We start from the raw sequence: 26,816 nt of genomic DNA on the forward strand, positions 1-26,816 counted from the left end.
TTCCTCTAGATGTGATCCACAACTGAGAGATAGTTAGGAGCAGCAAATTGTTTCAGGGTTAACTAAGGTTAGGGCTAATAGAAAGTAAGAAGGCAACCAAAGAAGCCCCACACTTTAGGCCCAGTTGCACAATCGGTTTAACATGAGTAGAACGGTTAGGAATGACGGAAAATATCGAACNAACCTAGCAAGTGAATTAGGAAGAGCAGGGAATACAGGCTGGGCCGATACAAACTAGGAGGACCGGGAAAGAGCGGCAAAGTGTGTAGAAACTATAGAAGCATGTGGACTGAATGCCGCAGCGTTTGCAGCACATCGATCGCGAATTTTTCGTGAGATCAGCGTTCAGAGTACTGATCATTTTTAAGCATTCGAATGGACTCCGAAGAAAGGCAGAACACCGGAAGGGATGGGATGTAATGGACAGCAGTATCGATAGCAAGCATGTGGATGAAACCAAAAAATAGGTCTTCGTTGTAAATGAACATGCAGATGGGGGAAAACGGGGTGTTAAAACACTCCCGAGCACACAACTTTTCCGATTGCACAAGAAGTTTGCAGTCTGCATGACCAATCTTGGGCGAAAACTGATTGAAAAGATGCTCAGCATACAGTAAAACAGAGACTTTCGCGTATCGAATAGTGTTAACTCCGTTTAACCAATCTCGCCCATTCGGTGAAACAGGCATATGATACATGCACTGACAGGCATTTTGTTCTGGAAATCAAGCGAAAACCTTTTCTCCGGCGAAGATTTCAGGTACAGACGAAATTTGCACGACAGTTTTCGAGGATGAGCCGGACTCCCACAGGAGAATGGAAGGAATTTTAACTAGTTTCCAGTGCTATTGTGTAGATATAGTAGGACGAGAAAACGCAACCAGAATGTGGTCTGGGGACAACAGGGGCAGACGAAAAAGTCACAGCATTGGGAGCGCGGTCCCTGGAAAGGAAGAGGTCATGGGTTTGTCGGGTGTTGCCTCGCCGGTTTGAGAAGTGATTGGGAAATTTTGGAAGAAAGCACGGACAGGCAATAAGCTATGGAGAAGTGGTACGCGCCTTGATGGCAACTTGAACCAAGGCGGCTGAAAAAGCAGTTTATTTGGGATTATGATTGCTGAATTAAGCAATAATGCAGAGTTTTGCAGTGAACAGCGGAATGTGTTCACAGTTCAAATACAGGAGCGAACAGTGTTTGGACGAGTGAGTGCTATTGGGAGAGCCACAAAGATAACAGATGCATTTTAAAAAAACTGCAAGCCGAGTGCGAATAAATCAAATGGGAACAGGTGAATAACGGGTTATGAAAGATGGGCTCAAGCGCAGATCCCATCTTGAAAACGAAAAGGAAAATAACTGGGAAGACGAAGGTGAGTCAAGCAACCGGTTTCGGTAGTTTGAATGTCGGTTGTAAGCAAGATACTAGATACTGGCAAACTGAGTTAACGTCGCTGACCGGTAGCTCAACCGAGGGGGCATTTCGTTTAACACTGACTCTACTCTTGATAAGGTCTATTTTCAACAAACAAAAGAGCCCACTGGTCAGGAAAGATAAATATAGACACAACATTGCTGACCGGACAATGCTCACGAGGTCACTTACCACGAGTGTATCATATTCCATTTCTTTGTACTTCAGACACTTGTCCCACTGACCCAATGATGCGTAGAACTTGGACCACCAATCGATATCATCGTCTACTTGTTGCATATCCAGCTGCAAATAAAAAGTAATCTTTCGTCAATCTTTTTTCTACCCTTCCTTCCCCCATCCCCGCGAAAGATGTCGAGCTAGTAAATCTATGGTGTTTCTCCGACTTTTCTCGGTCAGTTCCAAGCGTTTTCCAACTGATCGGGTGTCCAACAAATGTTTTGCCCACCCCTCTGTAGTTCATGAAGTGACATCCGACATTTTTTATGAGAACGTTGTATTGGTTTCGGTTCTAGCAGTCCTTCTCAAAACCTGAGATATATCGTCCGATATATTTTTATCCCGGAATATTTTCACCTAGTTCTGAAGAGAACTGGCTTCGAAACGTATACCTCCCGTCCGTCGGTGGAATATTTGCATTCCTTCATCAGAAGGACAGCTAAAGTTGAATAGAACGGAGTCGGCCACCTGTTTTAGCATTTAGTATTTATCATTTTGTATAAAATAGACATTATTATTAGTAACAGTATTATTTCATTATTATTATTATTATTAATGTTATTATTGTTACATTTTGTTTACCATACTGTAATTATTTCAGAACCATTCAATTTGGGTATGGAGTAATCAATTGGATTGGACAAACCTTAAGAGCGCTTGGTTTTGTCTTCTTGAACCCAGTGAATTTCCACTTCATCGATTTTCTCGATGCTTCGTAGCCACCTGAGCTTGCGTCGGATGGTGGTCCTATGCGACTGGACTAAACATGGAAACATACAAAGCGATTTGAAAGATGACATCATTATTTAGTCTAAAGTAACTGAAGGACCGCATTCACACTCTATTCGAAATGTGCGAAACAGGTTTAAATTGTGTGCGTTTAAATTGTGTGACCGTACGGTGTAGAAGAATAACCGTCTGATGTTCTCAACTAGACTCACATTCCTGACATATTAAGGGTAAGGTCCGTCATACTCAAAACCCCCTAATGCACTGTACGGCTACTTTAGCTTTGTTTGGATTCACTGGTAGCTTTTTCATCATTTCTAAAATATGTATTTTGTCATACTGTCGTTAATATTACCACTAGTAATGTAAACTTCATTTTTACAGGTCTGCTAATGTCCTGAGATCGGTCTTTGTAAGCCCTTTACCTTTCGAAAAGACAGCCTACGTCATTACGAGTTTTTTTTTAACAAAATTTCTTCTTCTGAGGAAGTGGAAGTTTTGAAGGTATTTTCGGCTGCATTGCGGTTTTCCTGTATGTTTGTTCACGCCCGTTATCTTCACCGAACAACTAGTGTCATTCTTCCCAACCTAGACGAGCACGCATGCAACGGTTGGCTCATCGTCTGTACCGCGTACCCGGCTTTCTCGTTTGCATATTTCGCGCACTGAACATAACAGTTTCAAAAGTCTAATCAGCCAGTATGCTGCTAAGTTTGGTTCAGGTGACGTACATTGCAACCTAGTGGAACAAAACTGCGGTCGATTCGAGTGGCAATGCTCAATCATTCTAATGTAAAAAGTGTGCAATGAACTCTGATTTCGCTCCAGAAGGACGGGTAATTTTATTTTCCTTAACTAGATTTCTAGAGTTTTTCCTCAAAGACGCAATTCAGCGTCAAAAGTGCGCCTGGTTTCCAAAAACGGTGAATCCAAATAAAACGGTGAATCCAAATGACAGTTGAAGGGCAGAAATAAGTGAATATGAATCTACCAACTTACCGCTTTCTTCTTTTTCTTTAGCTTTCCTTTAGTAGTTACTGGGGCTGGATTTTGTGGCTCCAGTAGAGCTGGTTCACAAAGCTCTGGAAAGAAAATAAGAACTAGTTGGATATTGTGGTTCCCTTCCAAAGAAGAGACAACTATTCAACAAATACTCTTTTTTGCATGTTAATTTGGTTTTCACGAGACTAAAATGAATCAAGATGAATCTTTTGTCTGTGCTGGCCTTTTTCAACTGCATGTACTACACAAGGCTGCCTGGTATTTTAGATGGGCTTTTTCCGAAGTAGATCATCATAAGCTAGAGGTTCAGCTGGATCCAGTTGAGCCTCCCGTCCGAACCAAATTAGTACTTAAATCGGAGTAGTTGGTTAATTCCGTCCGATTTAAGTTCAAGCAGAACATAAGGTTGACGGAACCTCGGGGATTGCGCCTATCCGCTGAATCTGAAGTGAAAGGGTGAGACTGGTCATGGGCTATCCAAGAGTTTTCAGCAACCTTATAAGTAGTGTGTTATGTGTGGACAAAGGTCAGCTATCTCAGGTGTGAGTTCACAACCGAAACGGATTTGGTCCGCTTACTACGACCGTCTCCTAAGTCACAGAGATGACCCAGTTATTGTTAGAATAGTCACGCTTATCTACACAGAAATGCTTCCACTGCTTTTATCAGAAAACTACACAGATACGTGCTATTCGAAGTAGTACTAGACCAACATCGTTTACCCACGCAGACATGCCTTTGAATCAGCGCCAAGATAATAGAACGATAAATGATGAGACTTACAGTCCCATCTTAAGTTAAAGTGTAAAATTAGATTAAACAGAATAGTTCATGTCATTAGGCGTCCATAACTATCAGAATGCTGACCGAGTAACCATATATGGGACTTTTATTCATGGTACACCTACGTGAGTATTCCATCGAAGGTTCACGAAAATGCCGTTGGAAAATTTATAAGATGATACCTACCCCTGTCAGACAGTATGCCATACGGTAGGTAGGTAGGCAGATCACCGTAACTGAGTAGAGGTTCACAAACAAGACTGTGGTTATGTACTTAAATAAGTGTAAGAAACTGTGGAGATGTTTTTCTATTGACCTCGACAATGCAAAAAACCCACAGTAGTCCCCTCGATAAAGTCACCATTTACGGTGATTGTACAACTGGCATTGATGAATGATGGAGATCTTTTCTGGAGGGGACACCACGTATCGAATGTACGGATGTACCCTAAATTTTACTAATAACAAGGCGATTCAGCAGGTTAGTTCATTAATCTCGTAGCATTTCTTCGGATAACCCGCAACATGCCGTAAATATGTTCAGCTTGTTGTGGGCGCACTGAGGGATAATCCTAGTCGCAAGCTGTGTAAGTGTGTTCACTTCCATTAGATAGATGTTTTACGCATGAGGATAGATATTGATTTGCATACTCTAGCATCTTCAAGCATTAGTCTCATTCAGAGTCCTGTTCTACAGAGATTTTTAAAGGCTGCGGCTGAGGTGTAAAACATTTTCTGTCCACCTCTGGAAAGGCCACTCTCAGGAGAGACGGACTGTCAAAAGACCTACTTTGTTTGCTTCGCGGAGAGCAGTAGTTTGTGTACTGACGGATAATGAGCTGGAAAGTTTGAGAACAGTTGGCCTACACAAAAGAAAAACTAAAATTCCCATACAAATAGAATGAATGTGTTGAATACCTGACCCTTGGATTTTGTTGTGTTTCTTCCCTTGGTCGACTTATTTTTACGTATCCGCAGCCCAGTGGACTACAGAGTTATTTTGTTCTATCCCCTCAACGCTATCTTCAGGGCAGTAAGTTGTCTTTGGAGAGGCCTATTTTGAGGGACTGCTGCAGCATTGAAAGTTCCGATGGCTGGAGATCACTTATGACACCTTCCACTACGTTGGAAACAAGCTTGCTATGTCGCGAGTGGTTAGGTGAATAACGCACGACAAAACTTTTGCATTCTGGCTTTTGCTGGGGGGGGGCTATCCAGAGTGGCCTTTGTTGAAAGCCGGGGAAACAGGCTCTCGAACGGCATCATTGTCAAGCCAAATATCAATGAGAGCAACGGGAATAGTCTTAACTGAGGAGGGAATGACGGGGGGATTCAATGAGGGGAATCGCAGTATTTGCTGAAAAAGATATATATCGATTTCATAACGTGGTCAGCCAGTTAATGAAACCTCTCAAGTTTTTCTTCGTCTGTAATTTCCTAAGGAATTGGAACCCAGAAATAGCATTTTGAACAATGGCATTTCTGCCACTCTAGCTGTTCTGACCGTCTTAACTTTCCAACCCTCTAGTGTTGAAGGATGCTGGTTCTCACTGAGCCAAAAGCCAGTCCGCCAGTGAACAGCGCTACCGTGAACACCATAGATGTTAGGTCTATTAGATGTACACTAGAGCATTCTAGAAAGTGCCTTTATTCTTAGTCAGACAGTTTATGGAAAACGGGTGAGTGCGATCACAGACAGTAGATCGATGCATCATCAAAAAGTATGTAACCCAGTCAAGTGAAACGGTTAACGTTCTCATTAATCCTAAACAAGAAAACACCCAACTCAAGCTTTCAGTAGAATGTTGGTTCCCAGAAATCGAGAATTCCTTACCGGGGATATCCATTATCGGGTCGTGTATTGTCAACTTAGGTGGTACTTTGAAAGTTGCAAAGTTTTTCAAAACGTGAATCCCGACCAGAGGACGTAAACCAAATGCCCTGTGATCACGAACGCAAATGTTCATTGGCGGCGTATACAGTTCTTCTTTAGGCAACATAACGTCCAGAAATAGAAGTGGGTTGATAAAATTGGGATTCTGACGGACATCCTTTATAGTGGACGATTCAATCATCTGACCGCCAATCTCGAACTCGACCGAAGGTGAATTCACACTTGCCATTTGGTGTTTGCGCACATTTCGTACACCCCAGCACAATATTTCAATCCCCGTACGTTGGAGCACTGGGCGAATTCCTTCGGGGACGTTATACAAAGTTCCGCGACGTGTTGGTGGTAAGGGTGGACTCTTACCATCCAGCTGAAAGCAGCCGGACAGAAGATTAAGGCACGTGAACAGATACCGTTAAAGTACGTCTTGTCAAACTGCATATTTATCATAGAATAGACTAGGGAACTCACAAGGATAAGTTCAAATGCTGCCAAGAGTTCCCCTCCGTTTTTTGTGCCTTTCTCAATCTTGTGCCATTGGAGCATACATGAAAACGGCGCGTCAGCGTCCAACTTGATCATGGGCACGATCTACAACAGAAAACTGTTTCTATGAGCATACACACTATTCGATGTGTGCTCCGTTTCAAACATGAACAAAAGGTTTTTGTAGCGGTCTTGCTTTTTGAAATCATTTAAATATATTCAGTGGTGTGGAAGTGATAATAAACATTTAAAAACGAATCTCCCAGACATGTATTCCCCTCAGTCGATACAACTCAGAAAGCTTCCAGGTTTTTTAGTTTGAGTTGGAGGTCTCGAATAATTTGTATCAATCCTTATTCAAGTGTGATCGAGGAGCACGGAAGAGGACGCTGAGTTCACGGATTTCGGACCCGTCACGTGCATTTTAATTCTACTGTTGAGGGAGTGGACTAGATCATCCAGGATCATCTGTAGAGTTTGCATGTAATCACTTCGGTGCAGGATGATGAGCTTGTAACGGCTAGAGAGTTTAACCTACGAATAGCGAAACATTAGCCTACCACGCTGACGCCACCACTTTGATGAAACAAAGCAATTTCACCTGCACATAAACGGTCCCATTTTGTGTCAATAGCATAGATTATGGAGGCTTAGTAAATTGTACCTGCCTACTTCTGGACCTTGAGAAGAAATGAATCGTGTTCTGACTTTTTAGGAATATATGACAGCCTTCTTTGCCCATCCAGTCGACTTAATTGTCATACATGAATCTATGATAATGAATGTACCAAATATACCAAGTATGCAAATACTAATATATTATAACAAACGTATTGAATCTAACTTGACCTCACGATAATTCTCCCACTCATTTGCTCACTCCGATCATGTACTTTTGATCTGCACTTGTTTTGCTCATCTGTAACCAGCATTCGTCACATCCCAAAGGTCCTCCCGTCCGACAGTGGCATAGTAGTGTGTGTGTGTGTTCGTACCCGGTCTGCTAAGCCTGCCCTGTCTTGTTCTTTCATGAGTCCCGTGTAATCCCACCGCCCATCAGAATCAAGAAACTGTACGAGGAGGAGACTACCACAACCCACACCACAGAGCCAACACTCTGCTCGCCGCTGTTTGCCGTTCGAGCTTTGACACTGCACTGTATCAGTCAGTGACAGACCTGTGCATGTGGTGACTCCACGAACGTGGACAATTGAGGTTCGTCGTATGACTTTGGTTACCTTTGTGTAAGTAGTACAGTGAATTTTCGAATCCAATTCTTCATTTGATATTCGGGATCGTCAGACCTACGCATGACTCAAAGTTCCGTATCGGGAACCTCAACAAAGTGCAAATCAAATACTAATGAATATCTTGAAGGTTTTGATTTTCCACCAAGACGATTACAGGATTGTCTTGGTGACAGAATTCACAGGTGACAAGTGTACTCACTCTTTTGTAAGTAGTTTAGTTAGAACGTCACCACTGACGAAGTATAACAGATGTTTCTTACAGTTGCATTCTACTCATACGATAAAATAGTATGACCGCTGTCAGAGCAGTTTTTTCTCGTTATAATCCACTCGGAAGAGAACGCTTATAGTTGTTTCCTTCAGGTGCCTTTTCATAGGTAAAACTATGTTGCCAAATGTAGTTTTTCGTACAACTTATAACTTCAGCTTATTACGACCAGATGGAAATTTTCACTGTTAAGTTAGGCGGCCACCATCCAAGTAGAAGAAATATTTTTTAGTAAGAATAAAATTAAACGGATGTGTTCTGTCTGTCCAGCTTTCGATGGATGTTTGTTAGATCTCACTTGACATCGCCCCAGGAACTGGTCAGAGCTCATTTGGTCCCAGTCGAAGATTTCCACAACCACCGGGGGAGGACAAGTTGCAGTAATCAGTGGGTCGCCCAAAATTTCCACATTGTCGAAGATTAGTGTCTCGTCCCACGTGGGGCAAAGTGTGGCCATTATTGTCTCGGTTCTTTGGGAAAAGCCTTGGAAGGAGCAGCGCACATATGGGTCGGACAAACCGGTGTCATCTGCACCCAGGAGACTGCGAGCTTGAAACAGATAGGCCCTCAAGTGCCATATATGGATCTCTGTAGAGAAGAAACAAACGTTAGTTCTCCAACTACTCTGAGCTTGTGTCGGGCAAACGAACCGCTTTATTTGTTCCAAGGTGGAAGGAACAACGGCTATTATGCGGACCGACAGAATGGCTTTTTGAAATCGACCCACGATTACTCAGATGAGTGGTAGTCTACACAGCATAGTAGCAAAGTTGGTTTCTATTAGGTCATTGTAACAAGCACACTGAATGACAACTTCGGAAGAATCGATGAATGCGGCATTACCCTATCAATATATAGACACTAAAAAGTCGACCGTACTTTCATCAACGTAGTTAGTTTTGGCTGCAGGTCTGCGCAAGATATCTCTGCGAAGGTAAGATATCAAATGTTGTATATCACTTAAATTAGGTGATAAATCGGATAATGCGTACGCAAATTTTGCAGGTCATTTAGCGAGTGAGGGATTTAGATGCGAGAAAAAAAACGAAGAGGACCCGATAATGTCCACTAATTTGCCACAAACCTTTTGGGTCATTCGGTGCTCTTTTAATTCAGCTGACCATAGGCAGACATTGAAAGCATTTACAGGGATTTCCGACAGAATGATTTGCACGAACCACGTTTTAAAACATTTTCAACATTAGCAAGTTATTAGTCACGTCATCAACAGCAGCAGTAGCGTAATCTCAGTGTTCAACACTGATGCTTCGCCACCGCACAGTTATAATTTATCTGAAAGCCCTATTGTGGAGAAAATAATAAAAGCTAGTGGGAATGGGACCTATTGCTAGCCTACCACATTCCGAGGCGTTATCTGAAAGCCCTATTGTGGAGAAAATAATAAAAGCTAGTGGGAATGGGACCTATTGCTAACCTACCACAATCATTCCGAGCCGCGTACACCTCCAGACACTCATTCAAGCAAGCTGGATGGAAACTCACAAGAAGGACGTCATTAACGTCGATTAGCAGCTAGATCATGCAGCGTGTCCGATCGTGCACATGGAGGACCTAGCGGACCTCATCCTGAAAGTCAAGTCGCACCGACAGTACCCAGACTTTCCGTGATCTTTTTCGTACGTCTCTGTTAAGTCAAAGGTTGATCACCTCTCTTCTTGCGCCATTCTGAATTGGGTAGGTGCGCAAACAGTTACAATTACATAGTAGCGAGTCTTTTGGTCTGCAAATGAGTCGACACGCGGAATCGTTGCTGAAATGACCACCGAACCTGAAACGCCCCCTTGTGATATTACTATAACGGCGAACATTCATTCTGGAAGCTACGTTCGACCTGGTGTTGTGACGGAAGGTCAGAGAACTGTACTGCTTACTGCGGAATGCACTCTCAGTTCAATGAAACCTGCTACCAGGCCTGCTTAGAAGACCTAGTAAACATCTCGCAGGAGACACATGGTGTGTGTGTGTGTTCGTACCCGGTCTGCTAAGCCTGCCCTGTCTTGTTCTTTCATGAGTCCCGTGTAATCCCACCGCCCATCAGAATCAAGAAACTGTACGAGGAGGAGACTACCACAACCCACACCACAGAGCCAACACTCTGCTCGCCGCTGTTTGCCGTTCGAGCTTTGACACTGCACTGTATCAGTCAGTGACAGACCTGTGCATGTGGTGACTCCACGAACGTGGACAATTGAGGTTCGTCGTATGACTTTGGTTACCTTTGTGTAAGTAGTACAGTGAATTTTCGAATCCAATTCTTCATTTGATATTCGGGATCGTCAGACCTACGCATGACTCAAAGTTCCGTATCGGGAACCTCAACAAAGTGCAAATCAAATACTAATGAATATCTTGAAGGTTTTGATTTTCCACCAAGACGATTACAGGATTGTCTTGGTGACAGAATTCACAGGTGACAAGTGTACTCACTCTTTTGTAAGTAGTTTAATTAGAAATTCACCACTGACAAAGTATAACAGATGTTTCTTACAGTTGCATTCTACTCATACGATAAAATAGTATGACCGCTCTCAGAGCAGTTTTTTCTCGTTATAATCCACTCGGAAGAGAACGCTTATAGTTGTTTCCTTCAGGTGCCTTTTCATAGGTAAAACTATGTTGCCAAATGTAGTTTTTCGTACAACTTATAACTTCAGCTTATTACGACCAGATGGAAATTTTCACTGTTAAGTTAGGCGGCCACCATCCAAGTAGAAGAAATATTTTTTAGTAAGAATAAAATTAAACGGATGTGTTCTGTCTGTCCAGCTTTCGATGGATGTTTGTTAGATCTCACTTGACATCGCCCCAGGAACTGGTCAGAGCTCATTTGGTCCCAGTCGAAGATTTCCACAACCACCGGGGGAGGACAAGTTGCAGTAATCAGTGGGTCGCCCAAAATTTCCACATTGTCGAAGATTAGTGTCTCGTCCCACGTGGGGCAAAGTGTGGCCATTATTGTCTCGGTTCTTTGGGAAAAGCCTTGGAAGGAGCAGCGCACATATGGGTCGGACAAACCGGTGTCATCTGCACCCAGGAGACTGCGAGCTTGAAACAGATAGGCCCTCAAGTGCCATATATGGATCTCTGTAGAGAAGAAACAAACGTTAGTTCTCCAACTACTCTGAGCTTGTGTCGGGCAAACGAACCGCTTTATTTGTTCCAAGGTGGAAGGAACAACGGCTATTATGCGGACCGACAGAATGGCTTTTTGAAATCGACCCACGATTACTCAGATGAGTGGTAGTCTACACAGCATAGTAGCAAAGTTGGTTTCTATTAGGTCATTGTAACAAGCACACTGAATGACAACTTCGGAAGAATCGATGAATGCGGCATTACCCTATCAATATATAGACACTAAAAAGTCGACCGTACTTTCATCAACGTAGTTAGTTTTGGCTGCAGGTCTGCGCAAGATATCTCTGTGAAGGTAAGATATCAAATGTTGTATATCACTTAAATTAGGTGATAAATCGGATAATGCGTACGCAAATTTTGCAGGTCATTTAGCGAGTGAGGGATTTAGATGCGAAAAAAAAAACGAAGAGGACCCGATAATGTCCACTAATTTGCCACAAACCTTTTGGGTCATTCGGTGCTCTTTTAATTCAGCTGACCATAGGCAGACATTGAAAGCATTTACAGGGATTTCCGACAGAATGATTTGCACGAACCACGTTTTAAAACATTTTCAACATTAGCAAGTTATTAGTCACGTCATCAACAGCAGCAGTAGCGTAATCTCAGTGTTCAACACTGATGCTTCGCCACCGCACAGTTATAATTTATCTGAAAGCCCTATTGTGGAGAAAATAATAAAAGCTAGTGGGAATGGGACCTATTGCTAACCACAATCAATCATTCCGAGCCGCGTACACCTCCAGACACTCATTCAAGCAAGCTGGATGGAAACTCACAAGAAGGACGTCATTAACATCGATTAGCAGCCAGATCATGCAGCCTCTCCGATTGTGCACAGGGAGGATCTAGCGGACCTCATCCTGAAAGTCAAGTCACACCGACAGTGCCCAGACTTTCCGTGATCTTTTTCGTACGTCTCTGTTAAGTCAAAGGTTGATCACCTCTCTTCTTGCGCCATTCTGAATTGGGTAGGTGCGCAAACAGTTACAATTACATAGTAGCGAGTCTTTTGGTCTGCAAATGAGTCGACACGCGGAATCGTTGCTGAAATGACCACCGAACCTGAAACGCTCCCTTGTGATATTACTATAACGGCGAACATTCATTCTGGAAGCTACGTTCGACCTGGTGTTGTGACGGAAGGTCAGAGAACTGTACTGCTTACTGCGGAATGCACTCTCAGTTCAATGAAACCTGCTACCAGGCCTGCTTAGAAGACCTAGTAAACATCTCGCAGGAGACACATGCCATTTGACCGCACTGTACCGACCAACGTTGTTCTCAGCCGGAACACCATTGTCGCCTTCTGGCCTGCGCCTTTCTGTTGGTTCCAGAACTCTGATGGAAGGCAGTCATTTCGGAATTCTCATGGTTTGCTATCATGAGTCATACACGCGCTGGGACACTGTTCCTGCGTGAACGCCACTTTAAGGGTTAATCACAGTCGATAACAAAGCTCCCTTTACTGTGTTTTCGCGAGTGCTCAGTGCGATCCCACCAAGTATGGATTGGCAGTTCGCCTGGCCGTCCGAATCAGAATGACTCACCAAGACAACACAATGGGCAACGTTCTGTCGCTGATACTGGTTCCAAGACCTCAGATTCCACACACGTGATTGTGTGTGGAGTTAACTATTAATTTTCTCAAAAAACTACGGGTATACGCAGCCCCAAACGCTGTACTGCGAACACCGCTTAAGGACCCGAACGTCAGTCGATCGCCCTATGCAAAGTCCCCTTTAAGCGTGCGTTGAAACTTGGTTCCGCGTGCTCATCCCCACAGGTTTATGAGTGAGGGTGGTTGACTATGGTAAGCCCATTGTGACTAGGCCTGCTCGCACTCGGTTGAGCTGCAGAGAGTGTCGCTGGGATAGCCGCATTAAGTCGTGGGTAGATCAAGAACACTTGCAGTCTCGTAATCCGTGAGCAGAGCTATCCTAACTTTACTTGTACTGGTATATAGTGTGTATAGTCTATCTTACGAAATATCACTGAGACCACGTTTATTTCTCCACTTCCGTTCAATTCAAGGCAAATGTCAACCCAATTTATGATAGACTTGATGTCGGTGTGCAGAAGCCGCATAAAACATCATTTTGACAGCTAAAATGATGCGAAATTCTATCAAGACCATTCCAAAACCACATGGAAAGACTAACGAAGATTAGGATACAACTTATTTTGTGATTTCGTATATTCTAGCAATATATGCGTGATCCTCTATACATCAGAAAATGACTTGATTGTTTTCATTTACCTATGCGAAAACCAGGCTTTTTAGTTGTTTTACAGGTTTTTGTAACATCATCAGGTTCACCATGTGCAAGTTTATTCTTTCAAAAATCGATACACCCAATTGGTCTAGTATATCTTAATGCACTTCCAGTGAACAAAATGGTTTTTACTCACGGTCTTTACTCCCTGGAAGGTCATCCCTTAGAATTACTGAAGTCAGTAGGCTTTGTTTGAACGAAGCTCCGATGTGGAGAGAATCCCTTGCTATACACAATGACGTGCCCGTGATCGTGGGAACGCGTGAGTAAATTTCACGTTTGACTCCTAGCTCATGATGTTATACATATATCCCTTGGGGTTTTATTTCATCTACTGCGGTAGGTGCATGGTTTCAAATATCCTTAAGGAAAGTGTTTCATTCTAGTGTTCATGTACAATTGTGACGTGATTTGGCCGAGCATCCGTCGCTTGAAACTAAGCGGCAGCAGCTGAATCCGTTCCTCCCAAATATGATATTGCTTGGTGTCCCGGCAAACGGTTGTATTAACAGACCAGCAATAGAATGGTAAGTAGGTAATAAGGATAGTAGTTGTCAGACAACATTATGAAAAGAAATAAGGAGCAAAGAAATCTATGGCCAAAATGCCAATCCAAACAATCGTCCTAACGCTATGTTGAATGTAAGGAGTGCAGTTAGTTAGGTGCCCCAAGTCCGGTTCGAAACCTAGCTGTGTAGTGGTAAACGGGTCTCGTAGAAAATGCGCATCTGTGGCCTAATCGCTTCACCCTGACGGCTGCAGTTGATGCAAATTACCAAACCTACGAATTCAGCTTCCCTGCACTTTGTTGAATGCCTCACCGCTGGATAGCTTTAGATACACTTCTTTTGAATTTCTAGTCTAGTTTGCGGAGAGCATCGAAGGTGAAAATTCACCCGTGGGAATGTGTGGACAGTGTCGTCTTCATTTTCAGTGTATCGAAATTTGAACGCGTCAGTAGCTGCACCGAAATGCCGCGCCACCCAATTGACATTGTAACCGCACCACCAGCGAAGCACCTACACACTCAAGCGCTCAGTGTCAGGTTGAACCGGCTCATCGTCGTCCGCCGGCGTTGTCACATGTTTCTCTCGCTTTCCACACGATCGGCTCTATTCCCAGCTGTGGCTACACCAGTCGTGTTTTGTGACAGCACTTCATCACTTGCCTTACCTGCTGCCTAGGCAACACGGTGCGTGAGATTACTAGGTCAGCCTCGAGCTAACCGGGTCTGCATACGGCTATCCCGGCTGCGTTCGCTGTCACTCACACAGGCCTGTGAGATCTTGGTTAAGTCGGCTTGCTCACGGATTAGTGGGTATGTCGCACAGCCCCGCAGATCAACAGACACGTTGACGCATGGGCTTTGTTTTGGGTGCTTTAGGGGCGTGTACAGTGGGGCTTGGAGCAAGGAAACCTCTGGACCGAGACTTGTGAATGTCGCGACCTAGGGTTTGGTCCACTGTGTTGCGGTGGCAACTTTTGAGAGCTCTAACACGCGACGGTGGCCAATCCCAGTCACATGTACATTGCGCGAAATACCGTATGCCTTACCTGCTGCCTAGGCAACACGGTGCGTGAGATTATTAGGTCAGCCTCGAGCTAACCGGGTCCGCATACGGCTATCCCGGCTGCGTTCGCTGTCACTCACACATGCCTTGCCACAGTGGGATCTTGGTTAAGTTGGCTTGCTCACGGATTAGCGAGTATGTCGCACAGCCCCGCAGGCCAACGATCCCGGCTGCGTTCGCTGTCACTCACACAGGCCTGTGAGATCTTGGTTAAGTCGGCTTGCTCACGGATTAGTGGGTATGTCGCACAGCCCCGCAGATCAACAGACACGTTGACGCATGGGCTTTGTTTTGGGTGCTTTAGGGGCGTGTACAGTGGGGCTTGGAGCAAGGAAACCTCTGGACCGAGACTTGTGAATGTCGCGACCTAGGGTTTGGTCCACTGTGTTGCGGTGGCAACTTTTGAGAGCTCTAACACGCGACGGTGGCCAATCCCAGTCACATGTACATTGCGCGAAATACCGTATGCACACAAGACAGTCATATAAGGACAAGCTAAGAATGAGTCCAAAACTTTACGAGCATGGGACAATTGTCCACACACTCACATTCAATTACTGTTTTCTGCAACATCGACTCCTGGATAAGTGAGGTCAAGGTGAACCTTTCCAATAGCTGACCTAAATGGGTCTCAGTTATCCAGTCATAGTGATATTGGCAACCGCACTGCTGTTTACCAAGATCGGAGAGACGAACATGATGGTTTGTGGTCAATGACGCTGTTGACTAGAGTAATTAAGTATGAGAGATTTCCTGTTTCCGTAGGATGAAGAACCCGCTACTCGTGAGTTTGCTGAAGGCCCTTCGGTAACCCACGAACGGTTTCATCCTTCTCGGCAGGCACAATCCCAGAGCTCCGGTCATCACTATGTTCTACTTGAATCTGAAATTCACGAAAAAATTCGCGTGTATCTTATGGATCTATTTTGTTAACAAACGAATCAGTAAGTGGTTTTAGTGCTGATTGAAAATTGAAGCGGAGGATGCGACCGCTGGATAGTTTGGGACTGGGTCAAACCTAGGAGCTAACGATTGTGTTAGGGTGTAGACCGCAGGGGCGGCTGGTCACTGGATGAGATATGTTTGCACTAATCGAATTGGTTGGATTTTCGTTCGCGTGCATGGTGTGTGCCTGGGTAGCTGGGCAGGGTAGGTCGAGGCACCAGCTGATGCACGAGTGGCTATCCGTCCCGATTAACTCTGCAAAGTTGACGGAGCAAATTAAATCAATCTAACTCTACGATGAGATTCGTTGTTTGCATTCACCTAACACTGGAATAAAGGTGAGATAAGATTGGCTTACACAGATATTTTATCTGTGGTCTCCTGTCTTGCGAGCACGAACATCTAACTATGTGTATAAAACTGCATGAGGGTCTCACTTTTGGAAGATTAAATTTCGAGGTCCTGAAAGAGCACATTACGTATTTGGTCCAGATGTCCCACTTGAGGATAAACACCCGAGGAATGAGTACATTGTACACAATTAACAAAGCCAGTGGTTGTAAACTCATGTTGAAGCACTGTTCAGGGAGACGCAGACAGACAATAATTTCGCATTTCACAGAGAGTTCCGGGTTCGCCACTATCAAGAGGGTCAGCTTCCTCGAAGCAACCACTGAATGCCCGAAATCTACCGAGACTCTCAACTCCGCTAGATCTTGACCGGATAGACAACGCCCCCTCAATATGCAGCGCTTCACAGCCTTGTATCAAACCCAGACAGCGCGAGTCAGCGTTGATCAGGGTCAGCAAAACGCCCCCGCAATATGCAGCACGTCGCAGCCCCTTACCAAAGCCAGACCGTGTGCATCAGCATTGGACCAAGTTCAGGCAGGGCCCTTCCAATAAATAGCTTAAGACCGTTGTACTTTTTGCATTCGCACGCACTCACGCTCTCGCACTCGCTTGTTCGGAATATAGCGGTTTTGTTCCCTTCTGTGAGTCTTTTTTCTCCGGCACTAGGCACTGGAGCGGGTCAGCAGCAGACACCAAAGATTGACGAATCAGCAGATATAACAGCCACTTAATGCCAAACAGAGCACAGCAAACGACTGCACACCCTGTCTCCACCTTGGAATGCTAATTAACATCTTGTGAGGCGTTTCTTGCCTTTGGAAAAAGTAGGAGTTGACAGCAACTTTTCTGCGAGGTTCATCATTTCAACGCAAGCAGCTTACTTCTGTTCCCTCCGATTGGCATTCTCGGTTCGCCTTAACTTTCGTGCAAATTCCATATGTGTCTTGTCACACAAATCATGGTGTGAATGGTCTGTTTTAAACGGAAATGCCAATCCGTATATTATAGTTTTTGTACAGTGGTAATAGGGCTCCCTGTATCTTGTTGCAAACAGGTTTGCCACAGAAAACTTTGACTTAAATTTCTGTTTGTCATGTGAAGAGGAAGTTTCATAATTCCGATCTTTTGTGGTTCAGCGGTTCAAAGATATCGATTGTATTTGATCGGAACTCACAGCGATGCCAATTATCAGCGAACGCAAATCAACAATTAGGTGAGAAAGATACTACTTACTCTGATGTCTGAGGTAAATTCTCGGAACCGCCAGGGGACCCTGTCCCTTCTGTGAAAAAGACAAGAAACACGTCAGTTAGACCACTGTCTTCTTCATGAAGTTTGAAAGACCTGCTCCTCTGAAAATTACTTCAACCTACCGTCGACTTGTCGGCACCCTCAAGTTTCAGCACATAGTTCCCGTCATCGATATTTTCCCTGCTCGGGACCATAATTCGATGCCACCGACGCCGACGGACCATGTCCACTTTTCGTTCTTTGGCATGGAACTTCGCATCGAAGTTAAACGCATATTCCCAGGCGTCATCTGTTTCCGGCATAAAGGTCTGAAAAGATATAAGTGCAAGGGTGAAATGGGACTCAACTTGCGACATCACGCGCCGCCTGAATTACGGAACATCAAGGTACGGTACACGCCTTACCAGACTGCAGGATAAACTCAGCGATAAATGTGAGGGTGCTTTTTTATCACCCCTATCTACCTGTGGTGCTGGGCCTTTCTCTTCCAATTATATCCAGAGCATCTTAGATTGTAAGCTATACGAAAATCAAGCGTATCGGCACTTGTTATTTAAGAATCTGACAGCTGGACAATTGCCAGAACAACTCCTAACGTTGACGATTCTCAAGGAGGACCTGATAATTACCAGATGACGGGCTTGGTTTTTTAAAGGGCGAATAACAAAAAGCAGAAGCAGTTTGTCCGGAAACAGCACGCTTCGCGCCGTGTGGGATTCATTTGATATACGATGAAGGTATTAGTCGCCTGATATTGGGATCCGAAATTCACACTTGTCAATCCAATAACAAGTGGCTGCCCGTTTAATTTGAATGCAATGTAAGAATTAGGTAATTCTACATGGTTCAGCACATGCGTCCAAATCGTTCAGAAGTCGGACGACCAATAATCGGTCAGATTTCTTGCTGACGAAACGCTAAATAGATAGCTTCTTCAGATTGAAGCATTTCAGCTTTTTTAAACTTGTGCGTCAATAAATTACCTATTGATGAACATCTAGCCATCGGGCTGCTCTGCACAAGTCAGCAAATGTCCTGTAATCGACAGGAGTGAAGTTTGTGAAGTTTGTGTGGTTTCGTCAGAAAAAACTAAGCTTATCCCTCTTAAATGAGCTGCAAGCATTCACCGTCAATAAAACCTCAATTTCGAAGCCTGGATAATTGTTCTGGTGACTGAAAGTGGAAGTATGTCCCCCAAATCACACGGCTGTTGCTAAGTTCCTTCCTTCCGCACTGCAGCGTGGGGCATTCTCTGGTAAACAGTACTTCTATGTTGCAATTGTACAACATTAATCAGTCAACAATACCGAAAGTATTCGTATAACACGTGAGGAAAAGCGAGTTTAATCGAAAGTAAATCTTTATTATTGATCGCGTTTGGTTTCTCGGACATTTGCATATTTCGTCACGGTGCACGTTCACTTTTATTGAATTTCCATACAGAATGGTTGACAAGTTTACAGAACGGGAATCTTTATTATTGATCGCGTTTGGTTTCTCGGACATTTGCATATTTCGTCACGGTGCACGTTCACTTTTATTGAATTTCCATACTGAATGGTTGACAAGTTTTGGAGACAGAACGGGCCATAATTGTCCACAATGCCTGAACTTATCTTTTTCTTGAATTTTCGACATTTGTGGTTGGTAATATCCTGCCCTTTCGCTCGTAACCCCTTCCTATAAATATATCACACTGTTCCAACTATTTTGATCAAGAACTATCAGGCGTAAATTGTCTTGTAACCGTAAGCAGTTCCGCACTAGCATTTATCTGTCTTCGCGTTATATGTTAGTGAGCACCCGAAACATTCACAGATCACCGCTTAGTAACCCAAATGCAACGGCCTTTCATAATTCACAAGTGTAGATGCTTCATTCTTGTTTACCACCTGTGAATGAAGTATGCCACGGAATGAACAGTACTCCAGGGGCAAATGTCAAACAATTGTGAAACCAGGATGCTGGTAAGCAAAGTCTTGTTGCCAACGTGCCAAGCGCCTTGAATCTTGTCTACCACCTGTGAATGAAGTATGCCACGGAATGAACAGTACTCCAGGGGCAAATGTCAAACAATTGTGAAACCAGGATGCTGGTAAGCAAAGTCTTGTTGCCAACGTGCCAAGGCGCCTTGAATATCTGGCCCATAAGCCGTATTCATTAAGTCTAAATGGTCTAACCAGTATCTGTGGTCCTGAGATTTTAATCGGGCATAGCTTTTATGTCAGTTTGTGATGACTGGGCGTTGGAGAAACGTGTGAAAGGTTAACCTCAAAAAGACGAAACAACCCATGATGAAATTAGTCACAAGACAATTGAGGTTTGTCAGAATCCCCTTTGATATATCTATTTCGGTCTTATTGTCTTCTTGAAACGAGCTCATGAATTGCGTATATGGTAGACCCTAGCAAGACCACTGCTTTGGGAGATTCACGTTGTTGGAAAGCTCACAGGTGTTTAAGCCGCACTACAAATCGGTAGACTTTCACCCAAAAACTCAAACTGCTGGAGAACAATATAGAAAAACGTTTACTTGTACCCACTTCTTTTTTTATTATCACAGAGGTTTCTTGGAGTATTCTCCGACGAATAACCCTGCGTCGCCGAAACATGTGGAAGCGTTTCTCCACAGACATATACCCTCCAAGCGCGGCATTGACTGTGTACTCAAAGCCTTCATTGTCACATGGTCGATTGTAGTCTATCTCCCAATCCCCGTCCCAAACCCAACCATCAGGCAGAGGGAAGTCGACAGGGCTCTCTCTGGCTTCCCCTTGTGCATCTGTATGAGTAGGTAGCGCAGGTGCCCAAGTGGTGGTCGCGGTTCGTTGTTCGTTGTAGAACAAATCTTCCACAAAACTGGTTTGTCCGCAATCCTACAAAGATGAAACGCAAACGATAGGAAGATAACAAAAAATGGCACATTGTTTCATTTAAGTGGAAGAAGACTGTTTGAATTTTCATAAGGAAAACTAGACACAAGGTTGTTGAAAACTCAACGACAGCCCATCGTCCTTCCACTGTGGGCGCATCACGTCGGCACAGTACCCGAGTTTCCGTTAAACTCACATTCTACTTGAACCCAAATTGCAGGAAATTTCAGTCAACACTCATCTGCATAAAAATTAGACTTCGATGGGAGACTCACAGATGAATCTCTCGTCTATGATATTCTTAAGCTGGGATACATTTAGGTCCACCGTTAAAACCGAATTAGCTTGCAAGTGAGAATAGGCCTTGGTTTCCGTAGTGTTTTTATCCCATTTATGCAAATACTTCTGGATCGAAGGAAGTGTCACCTAAAGGAGGGGTTCAAGATTTTAGGAGGTAAACATGGCACACAGGCTTGCAGACTTAAGCTACAGCAATAATGATTGTGTGACTGTTGGGTGGCCGAACCATTTTGCATCCAAAACCCGAATGAGTGCAAATCTTATTCTCCGTAATGAAATTTCCCTTATGGGTGAGAAAACTTTCAAGAAGGGATGTCCCCTGCGCGTACGCTGAAAAAGATGCACGGAGCTAGGGGGTTGGAGCATGGGGGCGTACTACAGATCCACCAAATAGATTTTGGCTAGCGTTGTAGCATTCATTGTGCATTGCTGACCTCTCATTTATAAAACCTATAATATACCGCGCTACCGGGCATGTCAGGTCACACGAGTAACGACACGACCATTAACAGCCCACACTTGACCTCCCTGTGTTTGTCTCTGGTTGAGGTTGGGCAGAAGAATGAAACTAGTTTGACTGAATTCGAGAAATACACTCATTTGCAAATCAATTTGGTTTTCACGAGAGACTTAACTGAATCTCTCGTTTATGATATTCTACAACTGAATGTGCTGCACACAGGCCGCCTCATGTTTCAGTTGGTACGATATTCGAGATATCGCAGTATATGTTCATAAAGGAAACTACTCACGAGGTTGCTGAAAACTCCTCGACAGCCCGCAACCTGTTTCGCCCCTTTTGGGGCTCGTCAAATAGGCGCAGTCCCCGAGTTTCCGTCAATCTCATGTTCCACTTGAACTAACATTAGACTGTTTTCGAGAAATACACTCATTTGCAAATCAGTTTGGTTTTTGACTGAAATTTCCCCTGGCGGGAGCAACATAAGTTGACCAATGTATAAGCACACCGCCTAGTTAAACATGTCTATCCCGACCAGTCGAAAAACGTCAAGCGTTTCACCATGAAAGTGTAGTTTTGTCGGGCACTTTGCTAGTGTTAGTACTGTTTATTGATCCTTTCAAATCAGCTGACTAACGAAAAATTTGTTCGATTGATAGCCACCGCATATACGTTTGATGCGAAAATCATTGGACTACTGATATCTTACTTTTCTGTTTTACAAAATATACTACTTCTTTTTTAATGCCGTGGATACATCTTGTTTTATAAAATAGCATGGTAAATAAATAAAGTCAGTGTAGGTCGGGGGAATATCATAAACCTTCAACACAGAAGTAACTAGCTCCGTTTGTTCTCATCTATATCACACCGGTAAGTATAGGAAATTAGGCATATTATTAATAAGGCGTAATAACCGTCATACTCGGCTTTACGAAAGATGTCAATCCTAATGTGCAATCTGGAACCAATGAACAAACATCCGGAAAACCAAAGGGAATGACTTGGGTATAGGAATAGCATGTTCATAAAAACCGTCATGCACAGAAAAGTGATCAAAAGAGCAAAGAACCTTTCTGTAGAGAGATGAAATTTCCGGATTTATGAACCAGTCTCCTGACCACTTCCATCCAGGAGGTAAAGTGAACGATTCTTTTGTAAGCTCCAAACGTCCAGTGGTATCCGACCATGGAGGCCGAGTTAATGGTGGCCTGGTGGTGACCCATTTTCCGACTATCGATGCTTGGTTCTCATACTACAAATAAGAAAGTAGGATGGGGTAAAATATGGTCTGTATAATAGAAATCAGCCAAAGCGTAACATCCAATCTTACTATCGGCATCAGCTTTGAGTAGCTCGTCGATTAAAGCGAAATGCACACTATTTCTTAGGTGATGAGGTGCAGAACTCCGTGCCTCAAACAAACCAACTTAAAAAGGGCCGACCATTAAGACCCATTCAAAACTGATCATTGACTACCCGCTCTTAGATGCTCCAATTCAAGCCATTGTTTCTTACTTGGCTTACTTGCTAGCGGAAGGCTCTGATACAATGGAGTTTTGAAGATTTTGTGAACCCCAATCTTTCCGGTTTCGTTTTGCTGCACCGGTTTGGCTTCACTTTCCAGTTCTCTGTTCCTCAGTTGATTACTTCAACAAAAGATGGCTGTGTGCACAACGTGATAACATGAAATAGCCAGTACTGTGCAGTTTGGGGCACGATCTCGAGGCGTTATTTATGAAAACAGTACAGGACTAATAATTTTCTCTTTTGAGCTGTTCAGAACAGTGTCATATATCAAACATCATGTCAATAAGACATCAGGCTCAACGCATTCCTTTATCATATTTTCCTTTCGACATCTGATGATTGGATGAATTTCCAAAAGATACTTGTTATCTCCACGAGCAAACCGACAAAGTTCTAATCTGTCATTGAACTACCAAGAAGCACTCCGTTTAAAGCCACTTGCACATAAAAGTGGTGCAAATCGGAGATATGAATGAGCTTTGCATGGATCTTTGTGGTATGATGCAACCGAACATGGGGCGCGGGTCAGCCTCAGAGTTCATTTTGGCTGAGATTCAAGATGTGAGACTATCGTTAGGGAACTGCCGCTATAGTCCCAAAACGGGGTAACGCCAGCTGTGGGTTGCTGGCAACTTTCGATGATTCCTACAATCTAATCTAGGAGAAAGTAGCGAATATACAGTCATTTACAAACTAATTTGGTTTTTCGAGAGACTCGCCTGGAACCCGGCTGAGTCTCTCGTTTGTGATATTCCCAGGCAAGTGAATGTGCTGCCTACCCGATGAGTCCCAAAAAGGGCGGAACTGGTCATGGGCTGTCGACGGATTCTCAGCAACCTTATGAGTAGTACTTACTAAGAAAAAGTAATTTAAATTCCACCTTTTTGTACAATGCTGTCATTTTAATTCTTTGCAACTTCTTCACTTTCGGGGGAGGGGTCTCTTGAGACTCTGACATGCACTTAATCGGTTAGCTCTCTATAACTTCGCCCGAAGGAATCCTATCCATTTACAGAACACTGATACTATAATCGGTGTACATTAGCGACCGGTCCTAGTATTTCCGATGAATGACGGTATTCCCTTAATCCAGTTGGACAAACCCATGCCTGAGCTGATACTCAGTGGGCATTTGCTTATTCTTTAACATTATCTAACTGCTGGAAGCTATGCAGAAGTATTCCCTGTGTTATTTTCAATTGCTTTACAGAAACAATACTACAGAGGCATAAGGCAGTAGACAGACAGACAGACAGACAGACAGACAGACAGACAGACAGACAGACAGACAGACAGACAGACAGACAGACAGACAGACAGACAGACAGACAGACAGACAGACAGACAGACAGACAGACAGACAGACAGACAGACAGACAGACAGACAGACAGACAGACAGACAGACAGACAGACAGACAGACAGACAGACAGACAGACAGACAGACAGACAGACAGACAGACAGACAGACAGACAGACAGACAGACAGACAGACAGACAGACAGACAGACAGACAGACAGACAGACAGACAGACAGACAGACAGACAGACAGACAGACAGACAGACAGACAGACAGACAGACAGACAGACAGACAGACAGACAGACAGACAGACAGACAGACAGACAGACAGACAGACAGACAGACAGACAGACAGACAGACAGACAGACAGACAGACAGACAGACAGACAGACAGACAGACAGACAGACAGACAGACAGACAGACAGACAGACAGACAGACAGACAGACAGACAGACAGACAGACAGACAGACAGACAGACAGACAGACAGACAGACAGACAGCAGGCAGACATACAGGCAGGCAGACAGGCAGATAGAAGACCACCACCTTTCTTTTACAAACTAACTTACCGTCTCTGCCATGACCTGTGTGTTGGCTTCCGTGTGGACATCTTTCCAGTTATGCTGATCCTTCTCCAGCCCTAGCCAAATCACCAAACGCAGCTGAGCAGGGATTTTCCACATGCTGCTATCTTCCTCTTTGTTGAGTCTGGGTTTCTGTAGGCGCATATTGACAAACAGGGGGAAGGTAAACGTCAAGTTAGTAAAGTATAGATGGTTCTACACTACTCGTAAGGTTAATGAAGACCACGAGCGGTTTCGCACTCCGTGGGGCGCGTAGTCCCCGAAACTCCATTTACTTTTCTAGTTACATGTACAGAAGTCTTGTTCAATATTCCTTTGCCAATAAAGTTGGTGTTGACGTGATACTTGCTGACATTCATCTGAACCTCTTGTTTGTATCATAGAAGATTAAAATGCATCACTGCTAGGTAAATCTTCTCCCATCAAAAACCAACGGACTGACAAAACTGTACTATGAAAAACCAATGAGAACGAGACCAAATGGCGCTATTTATGATACTTGAACGGCATTAATTACTGCTGCTTCTAGTAATATAGTTGAGGAGAAAAGAACATAGTTCTTGAGATTGCCAAGGAAATCAGTTGAAACTTTCCTGCTGGCACGCTGAAAGTGTGTTAAGTATTTTCTGATATTTATTTTGAGTAATCTTATAGGTGATCAATTTGAGTGTATGGAAGGGTTTGATAGAAAAGCTGGCAGGATGATGAAGGCCTATACAATGATGAATCGAAAAGCCCATCTGCATGATTTTTCATGAAGCAAAACGTAGTCGAGTAATCGATTATCCGTATATGGTCATCTTTATATATAAGGATACCCAATCATATATCCTGTTCGGCACTCTGTTTCAGGCAGTTTGTCGATAAGCCATTGTAGATTTACCTTGACGTCCCGACATGAACAATGCATTGTAGATTGCGTTTCTCTCTTTCGTTACTGGCTTAAAATCAAGGTTTCTGTAACAGGTTACATATCGCCAGGTTATAGCTGTAACTCATCGCTTGTGTGACTGCCAATATTTCATACTTGTTATCAACTTGGCACTCGATCTTCTGGGGATTCCACTTGTCCGGCCACATGTGAGACATGAAACATGCTATGTAGCTACAAAAATGTTCTTACTTATGCTGCCGCTGCCTAAGCGCGGGATAGGTGTGTGGCCGTGCGAACCCCATAGATATGTGCCGGACGAATACTAAGAACCACCGAGACCTGTTATCATCGTGTATGTAGCTTCACTCATTTTTTGTGCACAGCTAATTGTTGAACAACCTAAACCAGTGTGCTGGAGTTGACTTTGTTTGAAGCTTAGAAAAGTTATAGCGAGTTCTCTTTCCGAAAGCACCAATAGAGTCCATCTTAAAAGCATTGGAGATTACTCAAACCCGGTAGCACATTTGATCACTTCAAATTTGAGCTAGATGTATTTAGTTGCCAGACACACTCGTTGATGAGTTGTGTTTCATTGTGTAAAAATACTCTTTGCTGTTTGGTAACTAATGAGGCGAATGTTCCGCTCATTTGATCACTTCAAATTTGAGCTAGATGCATTTAGTTGCCAGACACACTCGTTGAGGAGTTGTGTTTCATTGTGTAAAAATACTCGTTGCTGTTTGGTAACTAATGAGGCGGATGTTCCGCCCGTATTCTGAATTGTTCTCTTTCAACTCATGAGTTCAACTTAACTACTATCCACTATAACGTTAAAGCAAGATGGCTCAGTGGTTAGAAAGCGAATTTACTGACCAGAAGACCCGTGGTTCGAACCCAACGTCTGAATCTCGACTAATCCTGTCCAGACCTGGGTAGCCTCGTGTTTCCTTTGGGTGGCATGGCAGCCAGGCACCGGAAGGGTGCTACAAGTGAACGAATACCTTATCTTCACAACGATAACATAGACAGACATCTTCGGCTTGGCTCAACACGGTTGTCCATTTAAACGGATTTTCGTGTTTCCAGGCATCTGAAGCGTTTTCCTTCGTCAGATCTTACGTTTCAGATATCCGCTTAATAAGATTTCGTGACGTTCAGTAAAAAATTATGAAACATTTTATCATTTGGCTTGTCTCGATGTACCAATCACTGATACTAATCCAGAAGTTGTATGTCGTTTTTGGTAATGCAAGAACGGGGATTAACTTTTTTACT

General features: G+C 43.7%; 1 protein-coding gene across 1 annotated transcript in view; it reads right to left on the reverse strand.

Annotated features, from left to right (window-relative positions):
- The window catches only part of T265_13290 (hypothetical protein), a gene marked incomplete at both ends in the record, with an annotated part of 66,392 nt that overhangs the window by 15,995 nt on the left and 23,581 nt on the right, over positions 1-26,816 (reverse strand). Inside the window, 7 exons of the mRNA XM_009168131.1 lie at positions 1,604-1,717; positions 3,380-3,462; positions 6,000-6,426; positions 6,528-6,647; positions 17,739-17,924; positions 20,160-20,492; positions 24,653-24,799. Of these exons, the coding sequence (XP_009166395.1) occupies positions 1,604-1,717; positions 3,380-3,462; positions 6,000-6,426; positions 6,528-6,647; positions 17,739-17,924; positions 20,160-20,492; positions 24,653-24,799 (1,410 nt within the window). The remainder of the gene's footprint in view (positions 1-1,603; positions 1,718-3,379; positions 3,463-5,999; positions 6,427-6,527; positions 6,648-17,738; positions 17,925-20,159; positions 20,493-24,652; positions 24,800-26,816) is intronic.

This window comes from Opisthorchis viverrini, assembly GCF_000715545.1.
Source record: "Opisthorchis viverrini unplaced genomic scaffold opera_v5_52, whole genome shotgun sequence".
Classification (NCBI taxonomy): domain Eukaryota; kingdom Metazoa; phylum Platyhelminthes; class Trematoda; order Opisthorchiida; family Opisthorchiidae; genus Opisthorchis; species Opisthorchis viverrini.